The following is a 27,313-nucleotide window of genomic DNA, read 5'->3' as shown; positions in this document are numbered from 1 at the left end:
TGGGAATAGCCACAAAAATATAAGGGAAGTATTTGTCAATGGGGAAATAATGAAATACTAGGAGGTTTTAAAACAGTATCTTTATTTTTAAGCGCCGCCCCAAATCTCAAGGAAGGTGGTTCTCAATTCGTACGTATTTCAATTCTCTTCGCATGTATATATGTATCTCAATTTAATGTTTATGCCACGATATCTCCGTCGTTACTGGACCGATTTTTAAAATTTCTTTCTGTGTCATAATCTTCAGGCTTAAAGTGCAAATCTGCAAATTGTCGAACGCTCTGAAACATTTCCTTTTATCGGTACAATCGACAGCCAACGCTGCCTCCTTCCTTCATCTTTTGGAACACTGAAAAGTTTAATATTATTCATGTTAATTGTAAAGACATAAACAATAAAGTTGGTATTATTATACTGTGATATGAACTATGAACATAGAAACCGTACCAAGTTGATAGATTTAGCTCCATTCAATAAGAGTAAATACCATGCAAGAAAAAAGATTGGTCACCCTAGTCGTAAAACCACACATAGCATTATTTTTCTTTAAAGGTCATATTTATCGTTCTAAACCTAATTTTGATATAATTTGAGACAATGAAAACAATATAATGATAAGAACTAACCAAGATTACAAGCAAAATAGCAGAAAATTTATTGCCAGCGAGGTTTATGAACATTTTGGTAAAATAAGTACTTACTTGTGAAATTTTACGTCGGATTTCGGTTTCCATTTACTTCCACAATGGTTCACTATGCAATACATAGCGCAGAACTTAAGAAAATCGTCGAAAAACGTTTATTTCGCAAAATAAATATCTGAATCGGTGAATGACTTTTGACAATTCTGACATATCGGGCATATTTTTTTATTATTAGTGTTCCCATAGTACGCAGGAGGTAAATACCGGAGAAATAAGGTTTTTGATTGAGTTTTTTTTCGTATAATACAAAGAAAAGTAAGTCAATTTGATTGAAGAATGTTTTATACGTTTTTTTTAGTAACTAATCTGGCAATACATCACAGTGTCGGAAAGAGATAGAACATAGGAGTAAAGGTGAATGAACCTGGCTTCAACTCATTGGTCGGCACGCAAAATCCATGGTATATAATATTCTTGGTTGTGGCCTTTCGTTTGTCAGTCATTTGTCATGAATTTTTGCAGTCAAAGATTTTGGCGGGTCGCTAGATCTTTTTTCTTTTGTTGATGAAAGTTAATTATATTTTTATTTATAGCTGTAAAAGTAGCGTACTGTGTGATATGTAGTATGAAATCAAACATTATACATCATGGATGATTCTCAGAGCTCCGATTTACTCTCAAATAGCATAGACTCCTGTAACAGTCCTCAAAATGTATCCTTTTAATTAAAATAATTATTGTGAAAATATCAATTCAATTACGAATTTCCGCGACTAAACCCTCTCAGATGGAATCTATACCGTATGATGCTCTTCTGAAGAAAACCAAGGACTCACTTAACGAGTACCTTCGGAATGGAATTTCGAAAACATCGTTGTCTTCGCATTTCAGTTCCTTACTGGAGGACTGCAATACTTGTATTTCTCAGGTAATAATCTCTACATTAAATATATTTAAAATCTCGACAATGTAGCACTTTGATAGCCTCGGTTGTGGTTGGTAGCTGTTGATCTTGTATTGTTGTGATATTCAAAATACTGCTTATTTCCAGAGTATGGACATCATAATTGGCCTTCTAGTAGATACTGTTGTCTACTATACAACCTTGATAGACTACATGGAAGATGCAGTATGCCTTCTGCAAATGTTGTCAAATTTTATTAAGACAATTATGGAGTCTGTGTCCTTGTCCTGTCACACAATGAGCACTTTCCCAGTGTTGACTGGGAATATTGTTATGGTGGTTTTTAACCACTGTAAGGATAGGTAAGTTACAATGTATCCAAGAGTTTGGGAGCTGAAGAAAATATGTAGGGAAGAAAATATATAATAGTTTTTATGAACATTTTCTACTAAGAATGTTCACAGTTCACTTTAGAGAAATAATATCCTTTTCTAACTGGTTTACTTAAAGTGGAACAGAGTCTATCACAAGGGTGAGATACTGTTGCGCACATCATGTGTTTGCACTGCTGGGCACTTTGGGTAGCCTCTGACTGTCCCTAATACAAAAGAAACTGTATTTCACACTTTGTTTAAAATGTAGATTGAAGGTCTTATGTTATCCTTCTTTAATACTTATTTTATCATTTACAGTGAGACAGTGTATGGCAAACACTTGAAACATGTTGAGAAGCAACTTAAAGACTTGTTCCGAACTTGCCATGAACTGCAACTGACATACTTGATGGTGATGGAGAAACACTTCATCTTTGATTTGACAGAGAAAGAAGAACAGGATATACTTTTGAAAGGTAAATCCATACTAATATTATAAATGGATAAGTGTGTGTGTCTGTTTGTTTGTCCGTCTTTCACGGCAAAATAGAGCGACCAATTGACGCGATTTTTTAAGTGAAGATAGTTGAAGGGATGGAGAGTGACATAGGCTACTTTTTGTCTCTTTCTAACACGAGCGCGTCGCGGGCAAAAGCTAGTGATGTTATAATTTTTACTTTAGTATTTTAATCCTGTTTTCATGTTATTAATGTAAGTATGTTTTGAAAAGTAGTAAACTAAATAACATGGTACCAGAGAATATCAGTAAGCTAAAAAAAATCTAGCACAATTTTCGTATTTTAGAAAAATGTAGATTTTGTCAAATTTCACATCAGGTTGTAGCTGTTCTGGAAGAGATAACTCCTACAGATGGCCACCGTATCTCTAAGCAATATACTGAGGTGAAAATGATTTTATTTTCTAGCATTGGATATCAACTTGGCTATTGGAGAAATAGTGCAAACGCTAGACGTGAAGACAATGGCAGAGCAATGGAAGGCTTACACTGCCATCTGTGAGAAATATTCTAATTTCCTGAGCGATAAAGTAATCTTTCAGGACTGTACGAAAATACTCTGTTCAATGACAATGAATAACATCAACACTGCCTTACAGGTTTGTTCTTAGTCATCAACGTAGTGTACAAGCTTTTGATCCTGGACGTGGATTCAATGAGGAGGCACACTCAAAGGTTATGACAGATGGCGCCACCCTATTAGTCCATTGCACAGATAAAGAATTTCATACGTGAGAGCGAGAAGATGATATTTATTTTCTCTCTCACTCATATGAATGACAGTGACATGCCTAGGCACTGACATGCCTAGGCACTTGCACAGATCCACCTCGTGCCCAGGGGGGGTCAAAAAGGTCAGTGTGCCTCCTCATTAGGGGGGGGGGTCATGGGCCACACTGATCCGCAGGCCCACACTGACCGCAGGCCTCGCGAGGCAATGCCTCGCGCGCAAAACTTCTGTACTAATTTGCTCGGTAAGATGGCGACACTTGGTCAGCTGTTTAAAATAGTTCCCAATCATTATTAATTTGAAATCGAGGTTTCGTTTTCTAAGACTTCACGTAGAATCACAGGATCGGGTAGCTGCGGCCCTCACTGACCCATCTAAGTGCGTTTTCACATTATCCGATCCGATATCGGATGTCGGATCGATATCCCATACATCAGGCGTCATCTTGGATTTTTTCCATTCAAATTAAGAGTGAACAGGCATCTTCTGGGCAACTCCATCGTAGGCCTCATCTTTGCCTTTGGCTAGTCTGTGGCCAAGAGTGCTTCCATTTATAATAATAAAAAGAAAATCCTTTTGACATCCGATATCGGATCGGATAGTGTGAAAACGGACTAAATAGAACTTGTATGTATACATACATATAAAATAAGTAACTGCTTGTATGTTTCCAGCCAAATATTGAAGATAAAATAGTAATCAGGTCTTTGAAAATAGCAAGTTTCACAACTAAAATAATTCTGAAACTTTGTGGCATATTCAAAACAGCTTCAGGGAGAAATTATACCAACATACTGGAGTTATTTGTTTTTATTTACAAGTGAGTATTTTTTTAAATTAATAATTCTGTATCTGTGGTCTGTGTATTTAGGTATTTAAATAAATATAAACAAAATCTACCTTCAAAAGGGTTCTTACACCAGTTAAGGAGGTTAAAAACAGGTCACTCAGTGACTGACCCGGGAGGTTGAGGTTTTCAGAAAACCTTGGTGTGTGAGCGAGACACTGCTTTACACTTATATAGCGCAATCTCGCTGGCACGCCAGAGTGGCAAATAATAACTTGATAACCGAGATATTGTTTACATTTTCAGGCACAATGGCCCTTACTTGGAGCTGGTGAACAGGAAATCATCTCAATTTGTGAATCACGTAACTGTTCTAATACACAATCCAAGTGATCTACTTTTAGCACAACTGATTTGTGACGACGTGTTCTCCCAAGTAAGTCATTATTTATACATTTATTAATACATTTTACTATGGGATGCCATAATGGTACATTTTTGAAAATTCGTTCTGTGTAGCTGCTATATTTTACTTCGGCTCATGCTTTATTGTAATATATGTATGTGAGTGTGGTAACATCTGGCCCCTAAATGTTTCTAATATCCTTATGACAATAACTGATACTTTTGTAAAAGCTTCTCTTGTAGTGTGCACTGTACGTTACACACACCTTCACGTAATCTCTCTATATATTCCGTAGCTTAAGGTTCATATTTCAGTAATATATCATACATTCAACCAACAAGTTGTTTCCATCAACGCTCCTCCTTTACATGGCGATCCTGCCAGTGCGGCCTTGTGCTGCACTGGCAGCGCGCTGCGCTTGCCAGTCAAGGTTGTGAAGTGAAATAAATACAAGTAAATTAAATAAAACATTTCGGACATTAATAAATTTGCGTGTAAGTGACACTGTGTGGAGCGGAAAAATAACAAATGAACAGTTTTGTCAGGACTTGGAACGTGAAATAACAGTGAAGGTCATAAATTTTACAACAACGGACACTCGAAACGTAATTAAAAAGTGATTTTAAAATGGACTAAATTTCATCATTTTCATCTTGAATTAAAATTTAAATACCAACTGCCGAGAGCAAAGTTTTTACGAATATGGAGCAGCAGGGAGTTGTTGGTGTCCTTGGTCGAGCATGGCGTCTGGAGGTCCAAGGACAGCAGCAGAAGAAAGTGAAGGTTGTGGTTGTGATAAAACAAAAGTGAATGTGCGGTTTGCAAAAGTGTACACGAATTATTATACAAACTTTTTTTTTTCGTTCTTAGTGAAGTAGTTTCCTTTATTTTTCGTTTAATTTATTAAGTTAATTTACTTATATAATGTTATAAATGCCGTTTGATGAAAAAAAAAAAACCTATAAGGTTAAAAAGTTGGTCTTTATCTGTTACGAGAAAAAGAAATATTATTGACTACACCTGTTAATTTTATTGCATAAAAACGCGGATTCCTTTTATTCATTTCTTATTGTTTTCTAACATACATTTGATAATTTCATATTAAGTACATTTCATATAATAGTTACTCATCATACTTTTATACCTAGTAAATATGGCACATGACGACGGCGCGTGTACTCCTTATACGGATTGGCATGTGTCGTCTGCTATTTCATCTCCAATTTCACAGTTCGTGCACTCATTAGATCAGTTGAATATTATAATGATGAAATTAAATTTTAATAACTGTTAACACTTTAAATACTTATTACGATTTTTACTTTAAAACATTAAAATTACATCAAAAAATTACCGAATTTTAGCCATATATGTGTGTTTAATGTAACTTAATTAGATTTCTAGATCTGTACCGTTACTTTTTATTAGATATTATGTTTTATTTTTAATGATGACGAAGTAAAATTGTGTCGGACGAGACTTTCTAATTAATTCATGGATCTGACTTATTTAATAAACAAAGGATTGACGAAGTATTGTAATAACGGATATGACTTTTTAAATTTATTGTAAATGATAATAGTTTTGAAGGTAAGGTTTGTTTTTGTAAAGTTTTATAGTATGATTTAAAGGAATGTTTGTTTCGTAAAATGATTGGTCATCGAATGCTTGTGGAAAAGTTCAGTGAGGCAATGAATGTGAAAGAAGTGAAATGATTGTAGACAGAATTGATTTATGGGAAAATTTAAACACGTAAGTTTTTCGAAGGACTCTTGGCCTGATCAACTGAGGGTTGCCGGATTTCCTACATGTTAAAGTTTTCATGGAGTGTGAGATTAGTGATTGCATTTTTGAGTGTTGTTTTATTTTGTGAAAAGTTGAGTGAAAGTATAATTAATTGATAACAAATATAATTATGTGACTATCGCACATCGTTGGCCCAAGAGGCAGCGATTAGCAAGGGTACGCCAGGGTACAAGACAGGTAGGGAATCCTTGGAGATCTGATCATGATTCGGTCGAGTACCAATCGTGAAGACTCCTTGGACACATGGAAGGTTATTGTGTAAGGAAGTGTTAAAAGAACTGCCTGTATGAGAAATATATAGTATGTGTGCGCGCTTAAAAAAATCCTTGTACCCTGAGCAAATAAAAAAAAAATATATTGTAAGGTCGGCCGACCACGTGTGTAAAAGCGTTGCGTACCCTTGATCTTACCTTGATTTTATATAAATAATTATCGAGTCTTGATGTTTGTGAAAGATATAAATAAATAAATAATAAGGAATGACGTCATACTTACTGAAATAAATGTACTATGTATGTACTTAAATAATTGAAAAAAAAAACTTGCAAGTGCCTAATTAATAATGTATAATGCAAATGATAAATGACAGGTACCTAATGATAATGACTAATGAAAATACAGTGACCCTTAAAAGGACGAATAAACCGTAGTGTATTGACGAGTACACTACGAATATGAAAAAAAAATATTGTTTTTAAAATTTAATTCAATGCATCTTGTGTAGTTTTAGTGTTTTATTTGTATTCCAATTTTTAATGCTTACTTTTTGTGTGATAAAAAAAAAGTGTAATTTTTATGTAGAGTTATATTTTGTCTTAATTTTATAGCATCAATGTGTGCGTACCTATGTTATTCACTAAGAAATATGCCTATATAAAAATAATATTCAATAGTATGTAAATTTTACTTATAGGTACACAGATATTATTATGACTATTGGCTTACCTTTCTATGTCAAGTTTTACATGTAACAATACTGAATTAATATTTTTAAAAAAATGGTGTACCTTATTCCGGCTTACTATTTTGATAAATGTATTGTTGTTTAGAAATGAAAAATATAACATGGAAAATTTAATGTAAAAAAAATCAAATATGTTTTCAAAAAAATGTATTACAGTAAAAAAAAACATGTAAACTTTTTTTTCTTTTTTAAAGGGGGGAGGTGTAGTGTGCACTGTACGTTACACACACCTTCACGTAATCTCTCTATATATTCCGTAGCTTAAGGTTCATATTTCAGTAATATATCATACATTCAACCAACAAGTTGTTTCCATCAACGCTCCTCCTTTACCCTATCGCTTCACGGTTTTTAATAGGGATGTCACGAATGTCGCATGTGTCACATTCGCGAATGCGAATGCGAATATTCAGAATGCGAATGTGCGAATGCGAATGCGAATGCGAATATCGCTGAATTTCATAAAAAAACAAAATAAAAACCAAGCAATCACCAACAACCCGCTAGGTAAAAAATTTAAAATGCTTACTATTGGTCAAAATGCCAAGTACGAACTTCACGCCGTACGAATTTGACCTATCTGCACATGCGCGAGTCGACAGTCGACAAGTAGCAATTGGAGCGGCCGGCGCGGGCGAGGAACAAGCTGCGACTTGCACACATTCGCATTCGCAAAACATTCGCATCGTTTGAAGCGAATGCGAATGTCAATGCAAATGTTTAAAAGAATGCGAATCATTCGCATATGCGAATGCGAATGCAAATATTCGTAACATCCCTAGTTTTTAAGTATGTAATAGAGTGATCGTTAATAACTGGTTAAAAGTAATTAGATTTTCTCTCGACCCTTACTTTGAGAACCCCTGACTTGAGCTACACGTGTTACTTTGACAGTGACAGCAGTTTGTTTACGTTTATTCCGTTCAATTCGTAATGGGACTATAGGCACAGTATAAGGATAAATCAGTAGTTAATCTCCGGCAGCGGCGACGCGGTCGTTACTACTGCGCAAGGTCACGCAGGGTTGTACCTGTGCTACTGTCCTACTCGTAGTAACTGTGTATGGCGCTATGCTAGTACCAACGCTCTTTCTACCTTTTTATCTAATAAAGATTCAAGTACGTGTTTGTTTCTTAAATACTGACGAAATCGTATTTACATAAAATGTTTGAATAGATGTTTGCACAATATTTAAGTAGGTACCAAACTTTCGAGCTAGATAGATCGCAGCATCTACCTAAATGTCGTTACAGATAAATCCTTATTGATTTTAATGTGCCATTCTAGCTTTAAATCTCACTTTTACGCCATTTACGTAAGCAATAATGTACCTAACACTGCAAAAATATAACAACCACTTACTTTTCTGGGTGTCTAGGAATTCTAAAGAACATTCTGACATTTCCGCATTTTGAGAACTGTTCTCCATACACCCATAAACACTACAGTAACGAAAATATGTCTTCGGTGCTGACGTCATTTTCTCCCGAACTCAACACGTCAACACAGCGCGCGAACGCGGCCCCGACTGTCCAGCCCAATACTTACCAGTTTCGCATGTATTCGGTGCATATGGAGAGTAGTTTTCGACACACCGCGCGGAGTGAAGTTTGTTAGAAGAGTTATTACTGCTTTATACTGTGCTATAGGTGTCAACAGTGTCTAGTCTGCCAAAAATTTAATATTAGAACAGTTTACAACTTAGAATACTGATTAATACTATTGTGATATTAGCTAAAAATTGGTGTGCATCACTCGGTAGTCGTGACATCTATTGACAAGTAGCAGTACTGATAATTTACGTTAGTTGACGCGTGATTGTCGCTAGATGTCACTATAACTATGCATATACAAATAACTCGCATTTACTGATGTATGGAGGTACAACTCTTAATTCCCTTACTTATTCCTCTATGGTAATACGAACCAACCAAACCCTTTGCCAGGTTATTATTTACTTTTTCCCCTCACTAGCTCGGAAACACGTGTTTTGTCCTTTAATACCAGCGGGTAAAAACGCATTTTATCCACTAGTGGGTAAAGTAATTTGACCTTGAATAAAGTCACATTAACTGCTTTAAAATTGACAAAAGTAGGTGAATCTAGTAATAAAGATGATTTACCACCTGCGGAACTACTGGAAGCAGCGATAAACGCATTTTATGCGTTGCTGTTTCCTCGCTGTAGTGAGGGGAAAAGTTTTGTGTTACACTCGGGTGCAAATGTATTTTACTTCTCGTGTGTTAAAAAACTCGCAAGTTCAGGATTCTATTCTCGAACCACTCGCTTCGCTCGTGGTTCAACTATAGAATCCTTTCACTCGCTCGTTTTTCAATTCCACACTCGGCGTTAAAATACAACTTTGCCCCCTTGTATAACAAATAACTATTCTCTTTCAGTCTTGTCTACATTTCAACACAGAAACACTAAGGAAGAAGGACGGAATGTACGGCTATATCATTCTGCTTACTTCTGCTATGGCAAGAGCTTTGGATAAAAATAATGCAGCAAACGAATTTAAACTGAATGTCATTCGTTGCTTATTTAATGTGCTACCCAAATGTAAGTTTATTTGTAATATTGTCTAGTCTTTGTCAATAAGGAATAGGTACTACTAACTTAAACTATGTATAATGGGTGATACTAGCCCATCCTGAGGGTTTCCCTCGAAAATTGTGATTGAAAAATTGAAATTTCGTTAATATTTTTTTTTATACTACGTCGGTGGCAAACAAGCATGCGGTCTGCCTGATGGAAAGCGGTCACCGTAACCTATAACCACCGGACGCCTGCAACTCATATGTCTCTCTAATCTAAATAAACTGACTGACTGACTGACTGACATATCAACGCACAGCCGAAACCGCTGGTCCTAGAAATTCCAAATTTGGCACGTAGATTATTTATAAGGTGAAGAGGAGCACTAAGAAAGGATTTTTCAAAATTCATCTTTTAAGGGGGTGAAATGGGAGTCTTAAGTTTGTATGGGAAAACAAGATTAGATTAGTAAGCGGGCGGAGCCGCGGGAAAAAGCTAGTTCTTTCATATTTCCTTATTACTAGAGATGGGCCGAATACGGACTTTGCCGAATACGAATATTCGGCCGAACATTCGGTTCAGCTGGTACCGAACCGAACATTCGGCCGAATATTTGGTTCCACTATATTTTAAATCCTAGCTTAGAGTTAAAAACTTTTCAATGAATGGTAGTGGGTACTAACTAAGGCTCTTAATGTTCCTATAATTTAGTGCATAAGAAAATTTAGATTTTTGTTTCTTAAGCTATGTACGTTATTTTTACTTTTTTACATAATTATTATAGGTACTTATATTTAACGCATTTTTAACTCCCTTTGGTCCTTAGAATCCTGAAATAGGATGTCATTATCCCAAGAATTACGAAACAATTTACGCTATTTATTTACTTTGTTTATTCGGTAAATATTCGGCAATATAACCGAACTATTCGGCCGAATACGAACATAAACTTGCCGAATATGCCGAATACCGAATATTTACCGAATATTCGGCCCATCTCTACTTATTATATTTACCCTCCAATATCAGAAATAACTTATTTTTTGACTATGTACTCGAAAGAAGTTGTAATTCAATGGTGTAAACTGTTAGTTATGAAGTTTGAATCAGGCTGCTCCAATTTTCAATTTAAATTTACTTATATTAATTATTTTCGTTGATGCTCAGATAGTACCAGTAGGTACGATGTTGCATATCGTGCAATTATTTTATTACCTACTTTGTTTCTATCAAACTTCTAACGTAACGAATGGACCGTACCTACCTACTAAGGGCCGGTTGCATCAAATCGTCTGTCACCGTTAAAGTGTTCGTTAAATTTTATTGTATGTGATATTTCATAGTTGTCTGCTGCGTGACGATGATGTGCCTGTCAAATGTGGTTGATGCAACTGGCCCTAAGACAATGAATACCACGTAATTCTTCCAGAGCTAAATATATCGTGAGAAAAGTTCTAAAATAGATATAACTATTAACTATCGCATTTCTTACAAAAACTGACCATTGTCCTAGTTCTATGGAAAACCTGTTTTTTTTTACACAAGCGATGCGGCATGCGTTTGTTCCGTGTACTGAATCTCGGCTTTTCCCAAACAGTTTTTCTTCACATACTGTAAAATGTCTTTTGATTGTACCTATAGTCCTATACCAATAGTTGATACCTACCAGCATTCACTCTTCCTTCGCTATAGTAAAATGCAGCCTGCCAATTGCCAAGCCAATCTTAGCGTAGCATTGTAAGTAACTGTTCATTCTTTCCATGCACCCACTTTCACTATTTTTATTGTTCACAATGTTGACTGTACAAAATAATAGTACTAATGATCTATCTTTCTCAGGTCACATCTGGTTCAACAAAGGTCTCAAGTTCAACACAAAGTACAGGTCACACGGTCTGTACGAGCACACACTCATTCACACCATTGCCTTAGCGTCGACGTTGAGTTGTGAGCAGTATACAGTCCTGGAGCAGTTGATGTATGAGGCCCTGTTGAGTACTGACTGCTGGAGTGCTGTGTTTGCTTCTGACTTGTGGGTTGCATTGGCGAGGTGAAACTGAATATATTTACTTTTTTAGTTCATTTAGTTTGGCTACTAGCCTCTTCAGCGGAACAAGATTTTGGCAGTAGTAATAGCCTATCGTCTGTTTCTGTCAAAAAATTGTCATAGAAGTAATTAACTTTCATATAAATATTGAAAGTTCAACGCTGTATGTTAGGATCCTTATCATACACAGGCGAAGGGTTGGAGTCGCATTTAGACAAAATGCGACAATGTCTCCATGTCATTTGAGTTTAGTCAAACTGACTCTACTCGTTGTTTTCTAACAGAGGGAGGAGTTCCTTCTCGAAACTCTAGTTTCGCTACTATCTCGTGGTACAGTCACCTGTTAGTCGCGACTATCTCGTGGTACAGTCACCTGCAATCATTTATACATACCTATATATCTGCCACGATCGACGAGCGAGTTACATAATTTTGAAGAGTAACATATTGCAAGTGACTGTACACTGGTTCTAAGCCACAATATACTAATGAGTCATTCATTAGAAATGTTAAACTTTTGTATTAGTAGGTACACAATGTAGTTCATAGTGCAATTTTTTTTTTCAGAAGTAATGGTGAATTAATACTAACACAAATGGCCTTCCTCTGCAAAACGTATAAAACATTAGAAAACAACCCCTTATTTCATGACTCTCCTCAAAAAGTGCATTTGAGCTACACTATAGCCAGATTGTTTGAGCTAATAGAAACCAGAGACAAAATAAAGTTGTACGAAAATTATAATTTGGCACTATGGGCACCTTTGCAAATCAAAAACATGCCTTCCGAAGTTCAGGAGAAAGCCGTTGAAGATATTATCAATGAGTTACTTACGAAATTTGAGAAGTTTCATTCGTCAAATATGCTGAGTGAAAACGAGATAAGGCAAATGGTAAGAACTTATTTCCAGATATGTGTAAACTTGTTATAATTATCGAATAATTCATATGAGCTTTTTGGCAAGTTTAGTTGGCCGGATCTTAAAATTAAGCATTTGATTGTCTTTGATCCGATATCACTAGCGAAAGTCAACAAATAGCAGGGGGAAATTAGCTAAAATTACGGCATAATTAATGGAAGGTTTTCTTAAATTGAAATATGTACGTTATAGACCGAAGTTATTTTTCATCAACTCTCCCCACTCCTCCCTCCTCTGCGTCACCCCTCTACCCTCCCTTAAAGTGCCGAAAATGCGGTTTTTCTCGATTTCTGACAAAACTGTTGAAGATACAGAAAAAGCGCGTAGGAACGAAGTAATCCTTAATAAATTTACTACAAATCATTCATTAACACTTTGGTTCTAGCACTTATAGTTTACGCGTGATCCGTCACGAAAGTTGGTCCTTTGCTGCAATCTTCTTTAGTGAATGTTAAGTTTTCGCCCAAAATGCATACGAAATCGTCGAAATTTGTTTGATATAACTAAAATATTGTAACTTATGACTAAAATAAAATTAAGGGGGAAAAATCACTACCATGGGTGGAATTTCCAATATGTCTTGGAATTCCAGTATTTATTTAAGACGTAATATTTTCACGGTAGTAGTCGCTAGGAGTACCATTGATCTATATAGTGTATCTATGACTGGGGATGAGCTTTTGGTAGCTGTTGGTAGAGCCCTGGAGTATCAATCCAGCAGCCGTGAGTTCAAGTCCCACCCATGGTAGTGATTTTTCCCCCTGAAATTCATTTTCAGTTTATAATATTTTAGTAATATCAAACAGATTTCGTAAGCAATTTGGGAGAAAACTATTTTCGGCTATTTAAAAGAGGGGTTTCAACTTCAAACTTGTTTTCATACATAACTTTCCAGAAGCAACGGAACCTTCAAACATTACGTTTGAAATATGTACCTACTTACCACTTGCACGGTATGTGCTATTTCAATTGTTACAGAGTCTGAATTTAGTTGAGATTTTTCTTTATATCGACAATATCGACATATATATCATTCGACACGGAAGGTTTAATTATGCATACGTTTCAGAGTAAACTAATGAAAGCTGCCTCCACCTGTAGATTCGTGGACGGAGATGACACCTTCGAAGACTATGTAATCAAAGTGTGGCTGAAATCTTGCCCAAAGAACAGATTAGTACTGAATCAGAGTTGTTTGGATAAAAGTCATATGTGGTATTTAGAGCATTTGGACGCACTGGTAGATTTGACGAAGGCAATGACACGATTGAAGAAAGATGATGCAGCCCTTGCTAAGGTAGTATTTTGATCTTATAATTTTATTTTATTTTGTCACTCATGCAAGCTTATACTTGTGGCTCTACGCAATCTACTTTGAACTTTATTACAGCACAAAATTTCGAATGCTTAAGTGATCGATAAAACTATGGCGGGATACCTACCCAACGTCACAATCGTTATCGTACCTAGCTTTCTCTATCGCTCTTCAGTATTGGCGCAATATTAGCGCATGCGATTCTAACGTTTGGATAGGTTTCCCTGGAATTTTCTAGACAAAGTTCAATCCACCACCATGTGTCATTCGTCATTCACTGTGGATTATCCTATTTTTGTTTCCTTATCCTATAGAACGAATATATTGATTCCAGATTCTTCACGTCCTAGCAAATATAGCACAACTTGGCAATACAGAACTAAACTTAGTAATACTCGACCTTTTATGTCAACTGGCGCTACAAACGTGCAACGAAGATAAAAATGCCCTAGAATCCCTAATAAATGAAGCTTTTAAAATCATTATACAAAAAAGCGATAACGTGATACATAATTGTTTATTAACATATCTTCGAAAACACACAGAACATAATAACTACGAATATGTTGTAGCGCAAGTGTTTAGTTTAGACGACTCTTTGCAAGAAATCTACAGTTCTTTTCTTCAGGGCGCTACTTATGATACAGAACAATGGAATCACTTAACTTCTGTATACAGTTCTTACGCTCACAAATGTATTGAGTCTCCCGTCGTGGAGTTATTAAGTTCGGGATCGTCGAGGGAAAGAAACAGTAGTAACTTTGAATTTGCCGATATTGATTCTTTGTTTGGAGACAATGACTCTGAACCAGCAAGTAAAAAAGCTAAATATACAAACGAAGGCAGACTAGGAGAGATTATAGCCCGTTTAGAAGCAGACTCGATACTGCTTTCAAGTGAAAAGGAGAATGTATTTAGTACTGAAGAGATTTCTAGAATAAGGATTGTGTGTGATCGGTTGAGAAATATAATTGATTGAGACTGTTCTTTGTGTCTTTTTTTTTTAAAACATTCTTGATAAAAGTTTGACTTTTTGAAAATATCACAAGAGATCTGCTACTTAAAATGCATGTCTGTCTATAGATTTATGCTGTTAAAGTAAACTTTACTGCTTTCAGGTAAGGTTACTATTTATTTTTCTATCATTTATCATCTTCATTATCGATTAGGTTCAGGCAAAAGATACAGATTCACACAACTTTTTGTTTCTAATAGTCCCAGTCTCAATGGTATCGTAACTTAGTGTGGGTAACTCTAGGCATGGGAGAAGTACATATGTACGTCAGACACCCTGTTTAGACGATTCCAGAACGTGCATGCAATACTCGAGTATAATGAATTCAGTTGATCAACCAGTATGGCAAGGAAAGTCGCATATAAGTTCTTGAACCACCTAACCAGGTCTTTACTAATGCGATGCAATCATAAAATAAAACAAAGCATATTCCACATTTATATTTATTGTTGTGTTAAAAAAATCTATACAAATAAGTGAAATAATATAATAATCATAACCATAGATAAGAGAAACTTAAAATATTTAATTGATACTCGGAGGTAATAAGACCTTAGTTCACGTGTCAAACAGTATCAACTAACATCAGTCGCACGAATTTCTTGACTTCTCTTAGTCACCAACGCGTCCGTACGGCGTACCGGCCACCTCGGGGCCTGGCACAAACGTCAACACGGCAACAGTTACTTACAATAGTCTAATAAAACAAGTCTAACACGCATATCCTCACATAGCTTAGCCTACGAATCTTATTGATCTTCTCTGTAATAATTGTGATGGCGCCATTCTATAAGAAAATAATAGTACTTAAAAATTGACTAACTAATAATACAATACAAATACAATTTATAAATTATATTGCCTATGACAGACAAATGGATTGCGGTAAAGCGTTAAGCCTACATCATATTTATACAGCTATAAAATGAACTTTAGAGTATAAAAATAAATTATGGAAATAAACCAGGGCTAGTGTCGAATTCTATAGTCAACAAACGGCAAAACGATTGAAACATTTCGATATAGCACTACTTTTACAACCAGATGCCTTCAACACTGATCAATTTAAAACATTTCGTATCTATTCACAAGTGCTTTATCCACAGTGCATTGAATTAGAATATTTTGTGACGTTAAAAATGCATTTTCAGGCACCTTATTATTTAGGTAAATATTAAAAGTTATTTGTGCGACAGTTGCATTATTTTTACCGCGATATATATCCATTACCTCACTATTTTGTCACAATATTCGTATTAACTATTGCGATCCGATTGGAATGGTCGAGTCAGTACACTGTTTAATACCAACATACTAATATCATATAAATAGTACTGAATCATATGAGATATCCTTATCTACAACTAAATTTTGAGGATATTTTAACAATGAGAGAGGAAAGAATGGTGTAGGTACAGAAAGTGGCACTGTTTAGGTGATATTAGGGATTGGAATTATCGTCAAATATGAAGCTTACATAAACAACTACGCGCCTGTTAAATGTTCTGAGGATGTCACGGTCGTCGCAAATGAGTCGCATCACACACATTTACACTAAGCACCGGGATTCAACATAAATATTGCACACATTTACTGTAACATTTAACAAAATGTGCAGTACCAACGAATGAGAATTTATGCCTGATGTTGTCGATCTCAGTTCACGTTACATACGTGGTATACATATACTGTAAGTTACATCTATATAAGTTAGGATTAGGATACAAAACCTACACATTCAAAAATACTTATTTACTTAGGCCAATCATCTTACTTGTAATAAAGTAAGAAGCTGAATACAAATAATAATAGTCGATCGACATACGTGGCAACATTAAACTTAACATATAAGTCTTGGCACAAATAAAATATCAGTTTTGGATACATATTATGAATATTATGATACAATAATATAATAAAATCAGACGTTCTTATATCGTTGAGCATGATGAATCGATCCTATTATATTTTAGGGAAGTACACTTCTGTTATAGCATTTTGTAATATTTCAAAATCAAATTATGACTCGCGTTACAATTTCAATCAATCATGATTTAAACAGGCTTATCGCATTTAAATTACATAAATTAGATCCTAATATCTAAATACCCTCAGAACAATTAATATGTATATAAAATTCAGTTCTTTAATAGGATTATTTGGCATCTATCACCAATATCGATACTACTTTAAACATGGTATACGAAGGTGAAATACCTAATTGGTTAATGCGCCTCATCAAAACATAAATCCTTACAAAAGACATGCTTGACGCATGATAATTTATTATATCCCTGCCGAGCCTAAAGTTCCTCCTAAACACACACACATGCAATGGTGATACACGTACTCGCTCGGACGCACGCACACACGCCCGATCTAGCCACTCACTCCAATATAATGTTGAAGACGAAACCGATTTGTAGTTATTTACACACGAAATAGCCTCTTTCTAAACTCCGTTCAAACTAATCAACCGTAATGTCTTAAAGCCGGGAATGCACTGATTCATAGTGAGTATTCACGAGAAGCAGTATTTTTTTATTCACTTGCAAGTGAAGTTGTAAATGGGGTACAAGATAGGGCGCTCACGAAAAATGGTATGTAGATATTTCCAACGAAATGCTAAAAATCACTAATCGTAATCAAAATGAAATGATTATTTTGAAACATTATCAGCCTAACCATATAAAACGTACTACTTATGAGGTGTACTCGAAACTCTGAAAACCGTTTAAGTTAACCTATGTAAGCTAAATATAAATATATTTAGGAAAAATCGTAAAAAGTCTAACTAAACTTATTACCGATCCAAGAGTAATTAAGTGTCTACGTCGTCGTTTTATTTTATTGCAAACCCATTCTCGAACTCTCTTCACCTTGCAAAAACAAAATCTCGTCAAATTCGTACCTCGTCCATGCATCGAACACATTTTCGTCCTTTTCTCGATCGTTCGAGACTAATCGTGCTATAACAACCTGTATATTTCTCGGAACGGGTCTGCGCGACCGCAGTCGCTGCGTAGTTACTCTATACATCTGTCAAAATATGCGAAGGCGCGAAAACCGTGCAAGGTAAGTATTGTAGCAGATCCTCATAAAATTTGGACCCGGCGTAATGATATTTACTTAAATCTATATTGACAGGTGTATAGATATGTAATGTCTACCCCTTCGTAGTGTAATGAACTTTCTAACATAATCGCACATTCGTTGCTTATCAAATTGAAACAATATCTGCATTGATAAGCATCGTTTATTAAACAACGTTTAGCATTTCGGCCACGTCGAATAACAATTTGACCAGAACACTGCCGCGGTAGTATAAACGGTACGAATATGAACTAAAGTCGATAGAAAATAAAGGACGGCTGTAGCGTAAGAATATGGCTAAAAATGTTAAACAGTTTTAAACGAAGTACTTTGTTTGAGCAAACGTTTCCCAGTCGGCCGCGGCAGCGTGCTAGATTCTCATTAACAATGTAAAAAACTGTAGACGGGGCGGTCGAGTCGGTCGCTAAGGCGGTGTGGCGCGGCCGCGTGGCCCTACACTCCGACGCCGATGCAACTGAACCGAGGCTGACGGTCGTTCACGGCTACCACCTCCACAAGTTCACGAATGTACTCCGATCCAGAGGAATAAGGTTTACCACCAAACTCACTAGTTTATCGAGTTTCGTCAGTGGGAGGTCCGTAGCACAGATGACTAATCCCATAAACGTCGAATCTCGTGCAAACTGACAGGCGTGGCGGCCATTTTGCGCTCAACACAAAATGGCTGCGCGTCAGCGACACTCGTTCGGAACGTTTAGTCTTGCGGTCGGGCCTCGGTGCGGCGGCGGGCGGAGCGCTAGGGCTGGTGGTAGGCGAGCGTGTTGTGGCGCGGCGCGTGCGCGTGGTGGTGGCAGTGCGGGCGCGCGCGCGCGGGCAGGCCGGGCGCCTGCGCGTGCGCGCCGGCCTGCGGCTGCAGCTGCAGCGCCTGCAGGTGGCCGAGGCTCGCCTGGTGCGCCTGCAGCTGGTGCATCTGCAGGTGCTGCAGCGACGTGCTGCCGTGCAGCATCTGCAGCTCGGGCGGCATGTGGTACAGGCCCGGTGTCTGTGTGCAATATGTATAGTGTTAACGAGTGGAAGCTGAAGCTTTAAAGCGTGGAAATGCAATCGACGTTTACTCTGTATTTTTAATTATAGTGACAGTTCTCACGTTAACCTTTCGTATGCCTTGTCCCGTTTATGTGACAGTCAAATTGGACTAATTTACAATGTCAAGATTATTCATTCAACAGCAATTTTTTGACAAAGGCATAAGAAGAGTTAAACAAATTCTGATCTATGATGAACCAATAAACATAAGAAGTAGGTAATGAAAGTGTTGAAGTCAAATATGTACAATCTCAGATTCAACCCTCACCCCACGGTTAACGTAAAAAAAAATTGTCTCTATCATAAATATCATAATAGTCGTATTAGAGTCGATGACCACAATAATAACATGCGTCAAACGAAACTTACATGAATGAATTAAGATACCTATTCAAACATTGCAACTTAATTAGTTACAATTAAAAGTTCAATTAAAAATATTACTAACAATTACGTTATAAATCATAATAGAATACTTCGATAAATTCTTTCGCATTCCTCGGCCCATATAATATTGGAGTAATAGACCACGTTTTTACAACGTGCTAAAACACTTATTTGCTCGTTGTCTGCCGCGTGCCGATTATCAACAAAGTACATACATGCTACTTACTATTCCCATAATTCTCATTCATAATTGTAAATAATGTACCCATGTGGTAGTGATTCACAATTTTATCAAGTTTTATTAAAATGAACTTTACTGCGGTAAACTTACTAAACACATTTACAATAGCCAAATCATCGCCTTTAATTTTATCAAGCAAGTAAAACAATGTTTTACATTGTATGTTCTCCGACATCACGGTACATAATTATGGTGCGTTACATGATTAGGTATTATTTTATTTAATATGATGTGCAGCATTTGCCATATGTATTAAAAATACGAAGCCACAGAATGAATCAAGATGAGTTCAGTAGGATCGTAACTATAGGTATTATCAACAAACATCCCAAGGTAAATTCATCAAATGAGAAAATAGTGCGCTAATGTCAGACGATCTGCTAGAGCAAGAGCATAGATTTTACCGTTATCTAGTTTTCTTTTCCCTCACATCCTCCCTAAGGGCTGATACGGCGCGAGAACTCGTAATTTCATTACATAGCGGTATTCGATTAGTGTGCTGGATTGTATGTAACCTTCAGGTTGTCACAGTGCAGTGTCAGGCTGTTCACAGCCCGCGATGTAACTAAGTTTTCGCGCCGTCTAAACAGGCCTTAAGATTGTCGAATGATTATAGTATTGCGTTACATACATGATGCTGGTGCGCGTGTCGGTGGGGCGGCAGGGAAGGCCTGGCTCAGTAGGCGGACGCCTCCTTGTACTCGGAGTTGTCCATGGTGAAGAAGTCCTCGAGCTTCCACTGCAGGGTCTCGAAGGTGGGCCGCTTGAGCGGGTCCTTGTGCCAGCACTCGAGCATGATCTCGTACAGCGGCGCGGGGCAGTTCTGCGGGCACGGCATGCGGTACCCGTGCTCCACTTGGTGTAGGACTTCGGCGTTAGTCATGCCTGTGGACAGAGCAATATGTTAAAAGCTAACTAAAGCTAACGAAAGCCCGGCTACAACTAGCGTCTTCAGCATTTGTGGTTGATGCTCTGGACCAATAGGCTACACGTCACGACGGAACCAGTCCCAATTTTACCCAGCGTGCAAAAAGACAGCGTGTTTGAAATTTAATTTGTTCTCAAAGTTGAACATAGACATATTAGTCTCATGACTTGTAAACTATGGCAAGTGACAACGAAATATCCGTGAGTAAATGGTTAATGATATGAAACTATAGAAAATAATACAATGATAAAGTGTAATGTGCAAGTGGATTTATGTATATATTTTTTTATTTAATTAAAACATTCTAGTTGTTTCGATATCGGAAAAACTCAAATAAAGTTTAGTATGAACTTATGAAGAATAAGAACACGATGAAATTAAGAAATAGGTATACTGCTAATGCTCATAAATCTCATGAATCTCATGATACACTATATAATTATAAGTTACTCTATATCAGTACCGAATAAAATCGTTAGACACGTTCCGTAAAGGTACATTATACGGCAATTGAGCAATTAGTCACCGTGTTTATTTCTCAGCTGACTGAAGATTATTTCGTGACTATCATTAGCAATGCAATTATTAATAATCGGTTCTAGTTCCACGTACTACTTGATAGACTTAATGCATCGAGCTAAAAGGGTATGGAAGAGAAAACAATGGGTAATAGCTTATGCTACTCATTAAAATATCATCAAGTATTATTGTATTGTAAAAGTTTCTTTTGTATATAAATTTTAATGTTTACCTACCGTTTATCTGTGTCAGAATAAGTAAAGTAATTTATAGTAATGATAACAATATGTGAATTAAGTAATACTTATTACAGCAGTTTTTTTCTTATTAGATATTAGATACATACTTGTATGTAAGTTGATCGCGCGGCACAATCAACTACAGGTAATCATTTGATAAAGGCTCATTTTATGCACATAATTATAGTTATCGTGTCATGTTATGAAACAGTAGCATTGTAATTTAAAAGTTTAGGTATGAAAGCAAGTGGCTGCCTACTTTCGATTGCGAACGCCCACACTAGGCATTCCGAACTCTATTTGCGAATTTTGTACAGTTGAAGGCAAATATAAATCTTATTGTTCATATTTTTGGTCTTATAAAAAAAGTCTGATTAAAACGTTTTAACGTATCTTTGATGGAGATTCCAAGTTTTTGCATCAAATTTGCTAATATATTGTTTCATATTTACCGATTGTTTACGTAATTGAATGCCAAAAGAGCCAAATGAATGAATAGGCGTTGCACGATGTGTAAATAAAGTAAATAAACTAACCCGTAGTTTCTAAATAAAGAAATGTCTAAACTTCTAAGTAAAATATACAACTTTTATAAAACTCGACAAATATCAGGTTATTAGTGCAGTGAAAGAGCTGGCTCATATTTCTTGTAGGTACTACTTGACACCTGGGTTGGACCGGGCGCAGGTAACTGACACTCGAGCTATCTTACCAGGGTAGGGTATTCGGCCGTAGGTGACGAGCTCGGTGAGCAGGATGCCGAAGGACCAGACGTCGGACTTGATGGAGAACTTGCTGTAGTTGGCCGCCTCGGGCGCGGTCCACTTGATCGGGAAGCGAGCGCCTACGCGCGCCTCGTACTCGTCCTCCTGTTTAACAATAAAAAATCATGGTAAGATTACAATTTACAACTCTTTGATGTAGATATTCAGTGATAGATATACTATAAAATCTGTATAGAATTTAATAAAGCTTTATTCATTCATTATTCATTATAGCGGAGAATTTCTGATGGTGTTTATTATAATTACGGAAAATTTAAATTAAAGTGGAATAGGGGATATTACGCAAAACTTTGTTAATATAGCGCCTCTTCCACACGAGAAGCTTGTTCGATATGTGACACCTTCGTCGCACTTGTACATTCGCACGCAAGAGTGACGGGGGAGCAACACGTCAAATGTGGTTCGTAGGCCATTGTAAACAAACCGCCTTGATGATAGAAAACTTATCATAAATTGTATGTTATACTTATAAGTTACTTTTATGTATGTTTAAGTGCTGCACTCTGGCGACAGAACATTGCCCTAATATTCCCTATTTGTTGACCAGTCTCCTTTTCAGGAGTATGTAAGTAACTACCTTATGGCACTGGTCCCACCGCGAGCTAATAAGCTATGAGCTATCGGCTATAAAAACGAACAAAAGATAATCACTCCCGTGTAAATAAAAGAGACACGGCGATGTTTATAGTTGCTCGCCCAGCGGTGAGCTATCAAAATCGTCGTGTCTCTTTTATTTGCACGGGAGTGCTTATCTTTTGTTCGTATTTATAGCCGATAGCTCATACATAGCTTATTAGCTCGCGGTGGGACCAGTGCATATCTTACCTTTATTTTGGTTAATGGACTTTTCATCAATCCCCAAGTTTGTTCGAAAACGTGAACAAACAGAAAGTTTAGAGCATTTAAGACGTCCTTGACATGGACTTTGCCTTTGCAGATTTATTGGATTGTAACTTATAGCGTATTGCAGGTGGTCTATGTGAATAATGAGCATGACACATCTCCGTTAAGCCATTGTAAAAATCCTCACGTGTTTGAATAATTTATCTTTGAGTTGTCATACTTGTCATCATAAGAGAATATAGTTTGCGCATTTACCTCTCTATGAAAAATATAGAACTGCAATAAATAAACAGTCGAGACTAATAAGAAAACAAACTGCATCCTTAAACTATGTGTAATTAGGATTTATTAAATAACTAGCTTTTGCCCGCGGCTTCGCACGCGTTAGAAAGAGACAAAAAGTAGCGTATGTCACTCTCCATCCCTTCAACTATCTCCACTTAAAAAATCACGTCAATTCGTGGCCCCGTTTGGCCGTGAATGACGGACAAACAAACAGACACACACACGTTCCCATTTATAATATTAGTATGGATACATACATGTTGTTATAAGTATTTGACTATCATTTTTTTCAAGTAAGTATCTTACTTATTGTAACGTATCGCACCAATCATAAAGTAAGTTATTATAAACAAATGCCATAGCTTTACTTAGTATACAACTGAACAAATAAATATGTGCAAATCAAACTTGGATATCCAAGAAGCATATCGTATCATATGCTCCAGATACAGTACCTACTGCCTTTGTAAATTCTCAAAAAACTGCAACTAGGTACTTATAACTTGACCAGATAACTATGGAACCAATACACAAAACAGAATAATTAACAAGCTTACATACATACATACAATCACGCCTGTATCCCATGAAGGGGTAGGCAGAGCACATGAAACTACTCAAGTTTCAGTGCCACTCTTGACAAATAAGGAGTTGAAAGAAAACGAAACTGGGACATTGCAGTGACAGGTTGCCAGCCTCTCGCCTACGCCACAATTTAACCCATCCCACAGTCACCTTCTACGACACCCACGGGAAGAAAGGGGGTGGTGAAATTCTTAACCCGTCACCACACAGCAACAAGCTTAAATACATAGATATTATAATCCTTTTCCAACACATAATTAAAACATATTTCATGCGACTGCAAAATAAATATAATAGCATATACTGCCATTGTTGTCCTTGCGAAACGTCTGGCGGTGTTAAATTTCTAATTTACATTTCATATTGTTGTGAGCAGTTTGACGTGTCGAGCTCAAAATATTTAATGCACACTAGTCTCCCGCTACTGTTACGAGACAAGATGAGACGTGTATTGTTTTATATGGTCTTGTAATGCAAACAGAAAATATCTTGTTCCTTTCACTGCATGTTCGTAGATAGACGGCCGTAGAACATGATTTGAAAGAGAATTTAATAGTTCGCGACATGCTGAGAAAATACGGCTTTTTAAATGTAGATACTAGAACATCAAAGAAGTGGTATCGAATTAAAAAAGATCTAGTGACAATCTTAAAAATGACAAACATGACAAAAAAGTGCAACCATCACTGTAGTCATGTCGCTAAGAATAGGAATAAAAGCTGGTTACATTAACTTAAACCAACAAGATGCGGCTAAGCTAATAAAGATGTGGCATACATATTATAAAATTGAAAATCATACATTAATAACAAAATTTGAACAAAATTTGCATTAATTGTATTTATTTTGATTTTATTATGTTACTAGCTTTTTCCCGCGGCTTCGCTCGCCTTAAATTCGAAAATTGCGGAATGCTTTATACACACTTCCACCCCCCCCCCATTTTAGGGAAGTGGGGGGTTAGAAAGAGACCACCACTTAAAAAATCACGTCAATACGTCGCTCCCTTTTGCCGTGAAAGACGGACAAACAAACAGACACACACACTTTCCCATTTATAATATTAGTATGGATATGGATAGTATGATGCATACACGTTAAACTTTCGAGAGACATTCTCACATAATTAATGAATCTAAGGTTGTATTCACGTTATTTTATACATGTGTTGTATATATTATTCAATAAAAAGCGAGAAATACTTCACAATAAGTGTTATACATTGATACGATTGGTGTCATTACTGTCATTAGCTCATTAATATTCTACTCTAAATACCTATAAACTAACAGCATAGAACGATTTTTAATTTCCCTGGTCATTGGTATGAAACGAAAGTATAATTTTATATTTCTTAGCATTATAATGTGGTGTAGGTGTTTGGTCTATGACGCATCCAGTCGCGGTTAAGATGTGGTTTAGACTTCTTTATCACATGAAGAATCACGTGCTGTGGTCAACTGATTTACATACAATAACTATTACACTTGTGCACGTGGTGGCCAAGCTTTAGGGCTGATAGATTTAGATTAGATTAGATTTCTTTATTTCATGATAAAAATTACACTATAAATTTGCTACATGTCAAAATTATGTTTATCTTCTCATCATGATCGTCAAAAATTACATAACAAATTCCAAATAAAAATAATTGTGTCTCCCAAATGAGGATCGTCATTTACAAAGAAAGAAAATACACATGCCAAGCTAAATAAAATTAATAAATTAAGTTACAATATCATGAAATTATCACGAAGCAAGAAAATATTATATAACAGAGAAATATAGGTATAATTATATCATCGGTCATTAAAAATTCAAATCCATGTACTCATTTACAGAGTACATGGGGTTATCTAACAAAAGGTTTCTCAATTTGCGCTTAAATGCTTCGTCACATGGCTCATTTCTCAGATCGGCAGGTAAGTGCTCATAGTAAGTAGGGCCGATGACTCGAGGGTTCTTTCTTGAAAGTGCCATGCGACGGGAGACTGTTCTCAGACGGCCTGTAGATCGAAGCTGTTTGCCCGGAAAGTCTATGCGTGCAAATTGGGATATATTATGTCTAACATACAGCAGTACGTCGAACAGATATTGTGAGTATAATGATAATGTGAGGATATTGTGAGGATAATGTTTGAACTTGATATTTTTAGGGCTCTGTACCTCAAAAAGGAAAAACGGGAACCCTTATAGGATCACGCGTGTGTCTGTCTGTCCGTCGTCACAGTCAATTTTCTCCGAAACTACTGAACTGATTAACTTGAAATTTGGCACGCATATGTAAACCTGTGACCCAAAGACGGACATGTAATTTAAATTAAGAAAATTTAATTATAGGGGCCACTTTTGGGGGGTAAAAGTGAAAATTAAAAATCAAAGTTTCTAGAACGATATTGTGTTACATATCAAATGAAAAATATTTTAGGGTAATTTTCAAGTTATTTAAGAAAATAGGCAAAAAAATGACCACCCCCCCCTTTATCTCCGAAACTACTATGCGTAAAATTTTCAAAAAATACACGAGATAGTTTTCAATCTATAGATTACCGGAAAACCTATTAGAAATCTACAGTAAAGCGTAAGTCGGACTTAAAAGAAAAAAACTCAAATTACGATATTCACTCACTGCCGCTGCAAGGAGTTACCAAATCTCTTGAAATTGTGTGAGCGCGTTTGAATATTACATATGAACTCATTTCTGTTTCGTTTTGTTCAAAATATCGATTATTCGCAAAAATGACTTAAGTTCCTACTAAAAAGGTGGCGCTTAAGCCCTTCTTGTAGTGTACGGAACCCGTACAACGCGAGTAGAACTCGCACTTGGCCGGTTTTTTTTCTTTTTTGGTTTGAGTCAAGTAAAATAACTTTGAACCGACTGTTGTCGCTTGCGCTGATTAGTACTCACTCCCATTGGTACTATATCACATTGTTACGGTAGAATCGGCCACCTTGTAACGAAAAACGTACAGACATCTATAATAAACGTGCTTCAATGGTTGAACATGTGCGTTATACGTATGTGCCTGAGACTATGTAAGGTGTGTCTCTTTATTGGCATAGAGAATCAATAGTAAACATTGCTTTCCTTTTGCCTTTTTTTTAATATTTTGAAACCAGCACCGATAGCATGGTCGCGTGATAAAGGATAAAACGTCAGGCTTGTCTTTTTCGCACTTAGTAAGTGCGAATAGGACGGCCTGACGTTTTATCGTTTATCACGCGACCATGCTTGCTTGCCAGGGTTTTATACTGATGAAGTGAATGCAAATCAAAGCGCCTAAAGTAATTGCATAGCAATTTCCCTCACATCGACACATTGTTGCGCGTCAACAAATGTCATCTCTCTTACTAGCGCCGATACTGTGACTCGACATAATTCCGTTATTGTACTT

The 27,313-nt window shown here is 36.5% G+C and overlaps 2 protein-coding genes across 4 annotated transcripts in view; one reads left to right on the top strand and one right to left on the bottom strand.

Moving 5' to 3' along the window:
• The first annotated feature begins 1,225 nt into the window (after positions 1-1,225).
• LOC125235011 (uncharacterized protein C1orf112 homolog) lies at positions 1,226-14,937 on the top strand. The gene is made up of 12 exons (XM_048141461.1): positions 1,226-1,357; positions 1,432-1,572; positions 1,696-1,910; positions 2,241-2,398; positions 2,848-3,038; positions 3,844-3,989; positions 4,263-4,392; positions 9,532-9,694; positions 11,510-11,720; positions 12,285-12,609; positions 13,706-13,933; positions 14,286-14,937. The coding sequence occupies exons 1-12, from the start codon at positions 1,292-1,294 to the stop codon at positions 14,928-14,930; spliced, it is 2,619 nt and encodes an 872-aa protein (XP_047997418.1). The 5' UTR covers positions 1,226-1,291; the 3' UTR covers positions 14,931-14,937.
• Positions 14,938-18,926: 3,989 nt separating this feature from the next.
• LOC125234387 (tyrosine-protein kinase Src42A) overlaps positions 18,927-27,313 on the bottom strand; it is a 100,576-nt gene continuing 92,189 nt past the window's right edge. For all 3 annotated transcript variants that reach the window (XM_048140595.1, XM_048140594.1, XM_048140596.1), the window contains exons 6-8: positions 22,133-22,289; positions 20,366-20,619; positions 18,927-19,062 (exon numbers count right to left, since the gene is read on the bottom strand). In XM_048140595.1, coding sequence (XP_047996552.1) covers positions 20,411-20,619; positions 22,133-22,289 — 366 coding nt within the window. In that variant the 3' untranslated portion in view covers positions 18,927-19,062; positions 20,366-20,410. The remainder of the gene's footprint in view (positions 19,063-20,365; positions 20,620-22,132; positions 22,290-27,313) is intronic.

This window comes from Leguminivora glycinivorella, chromosome 16 (assembly GCF_023078275.1).
Source record: "Leguminivora glycinivorella isolate SPB_JAAS2020 chromosome 16, LegGlyc_1.1, whole genome shotgun sequence".
In the NCBI taxonomy this organism is placed as follows: Eukaryota; Metazoa; Arthropoda; class Insecta; order Lepidoptera; family Tortricidae; genus Leguminivora; species Leguminivora glycinivorella.
Note: the sequence above shows the minus strand (reverse complement) of the source record. Positions and strands in the feature narration are given on the sequence as shown.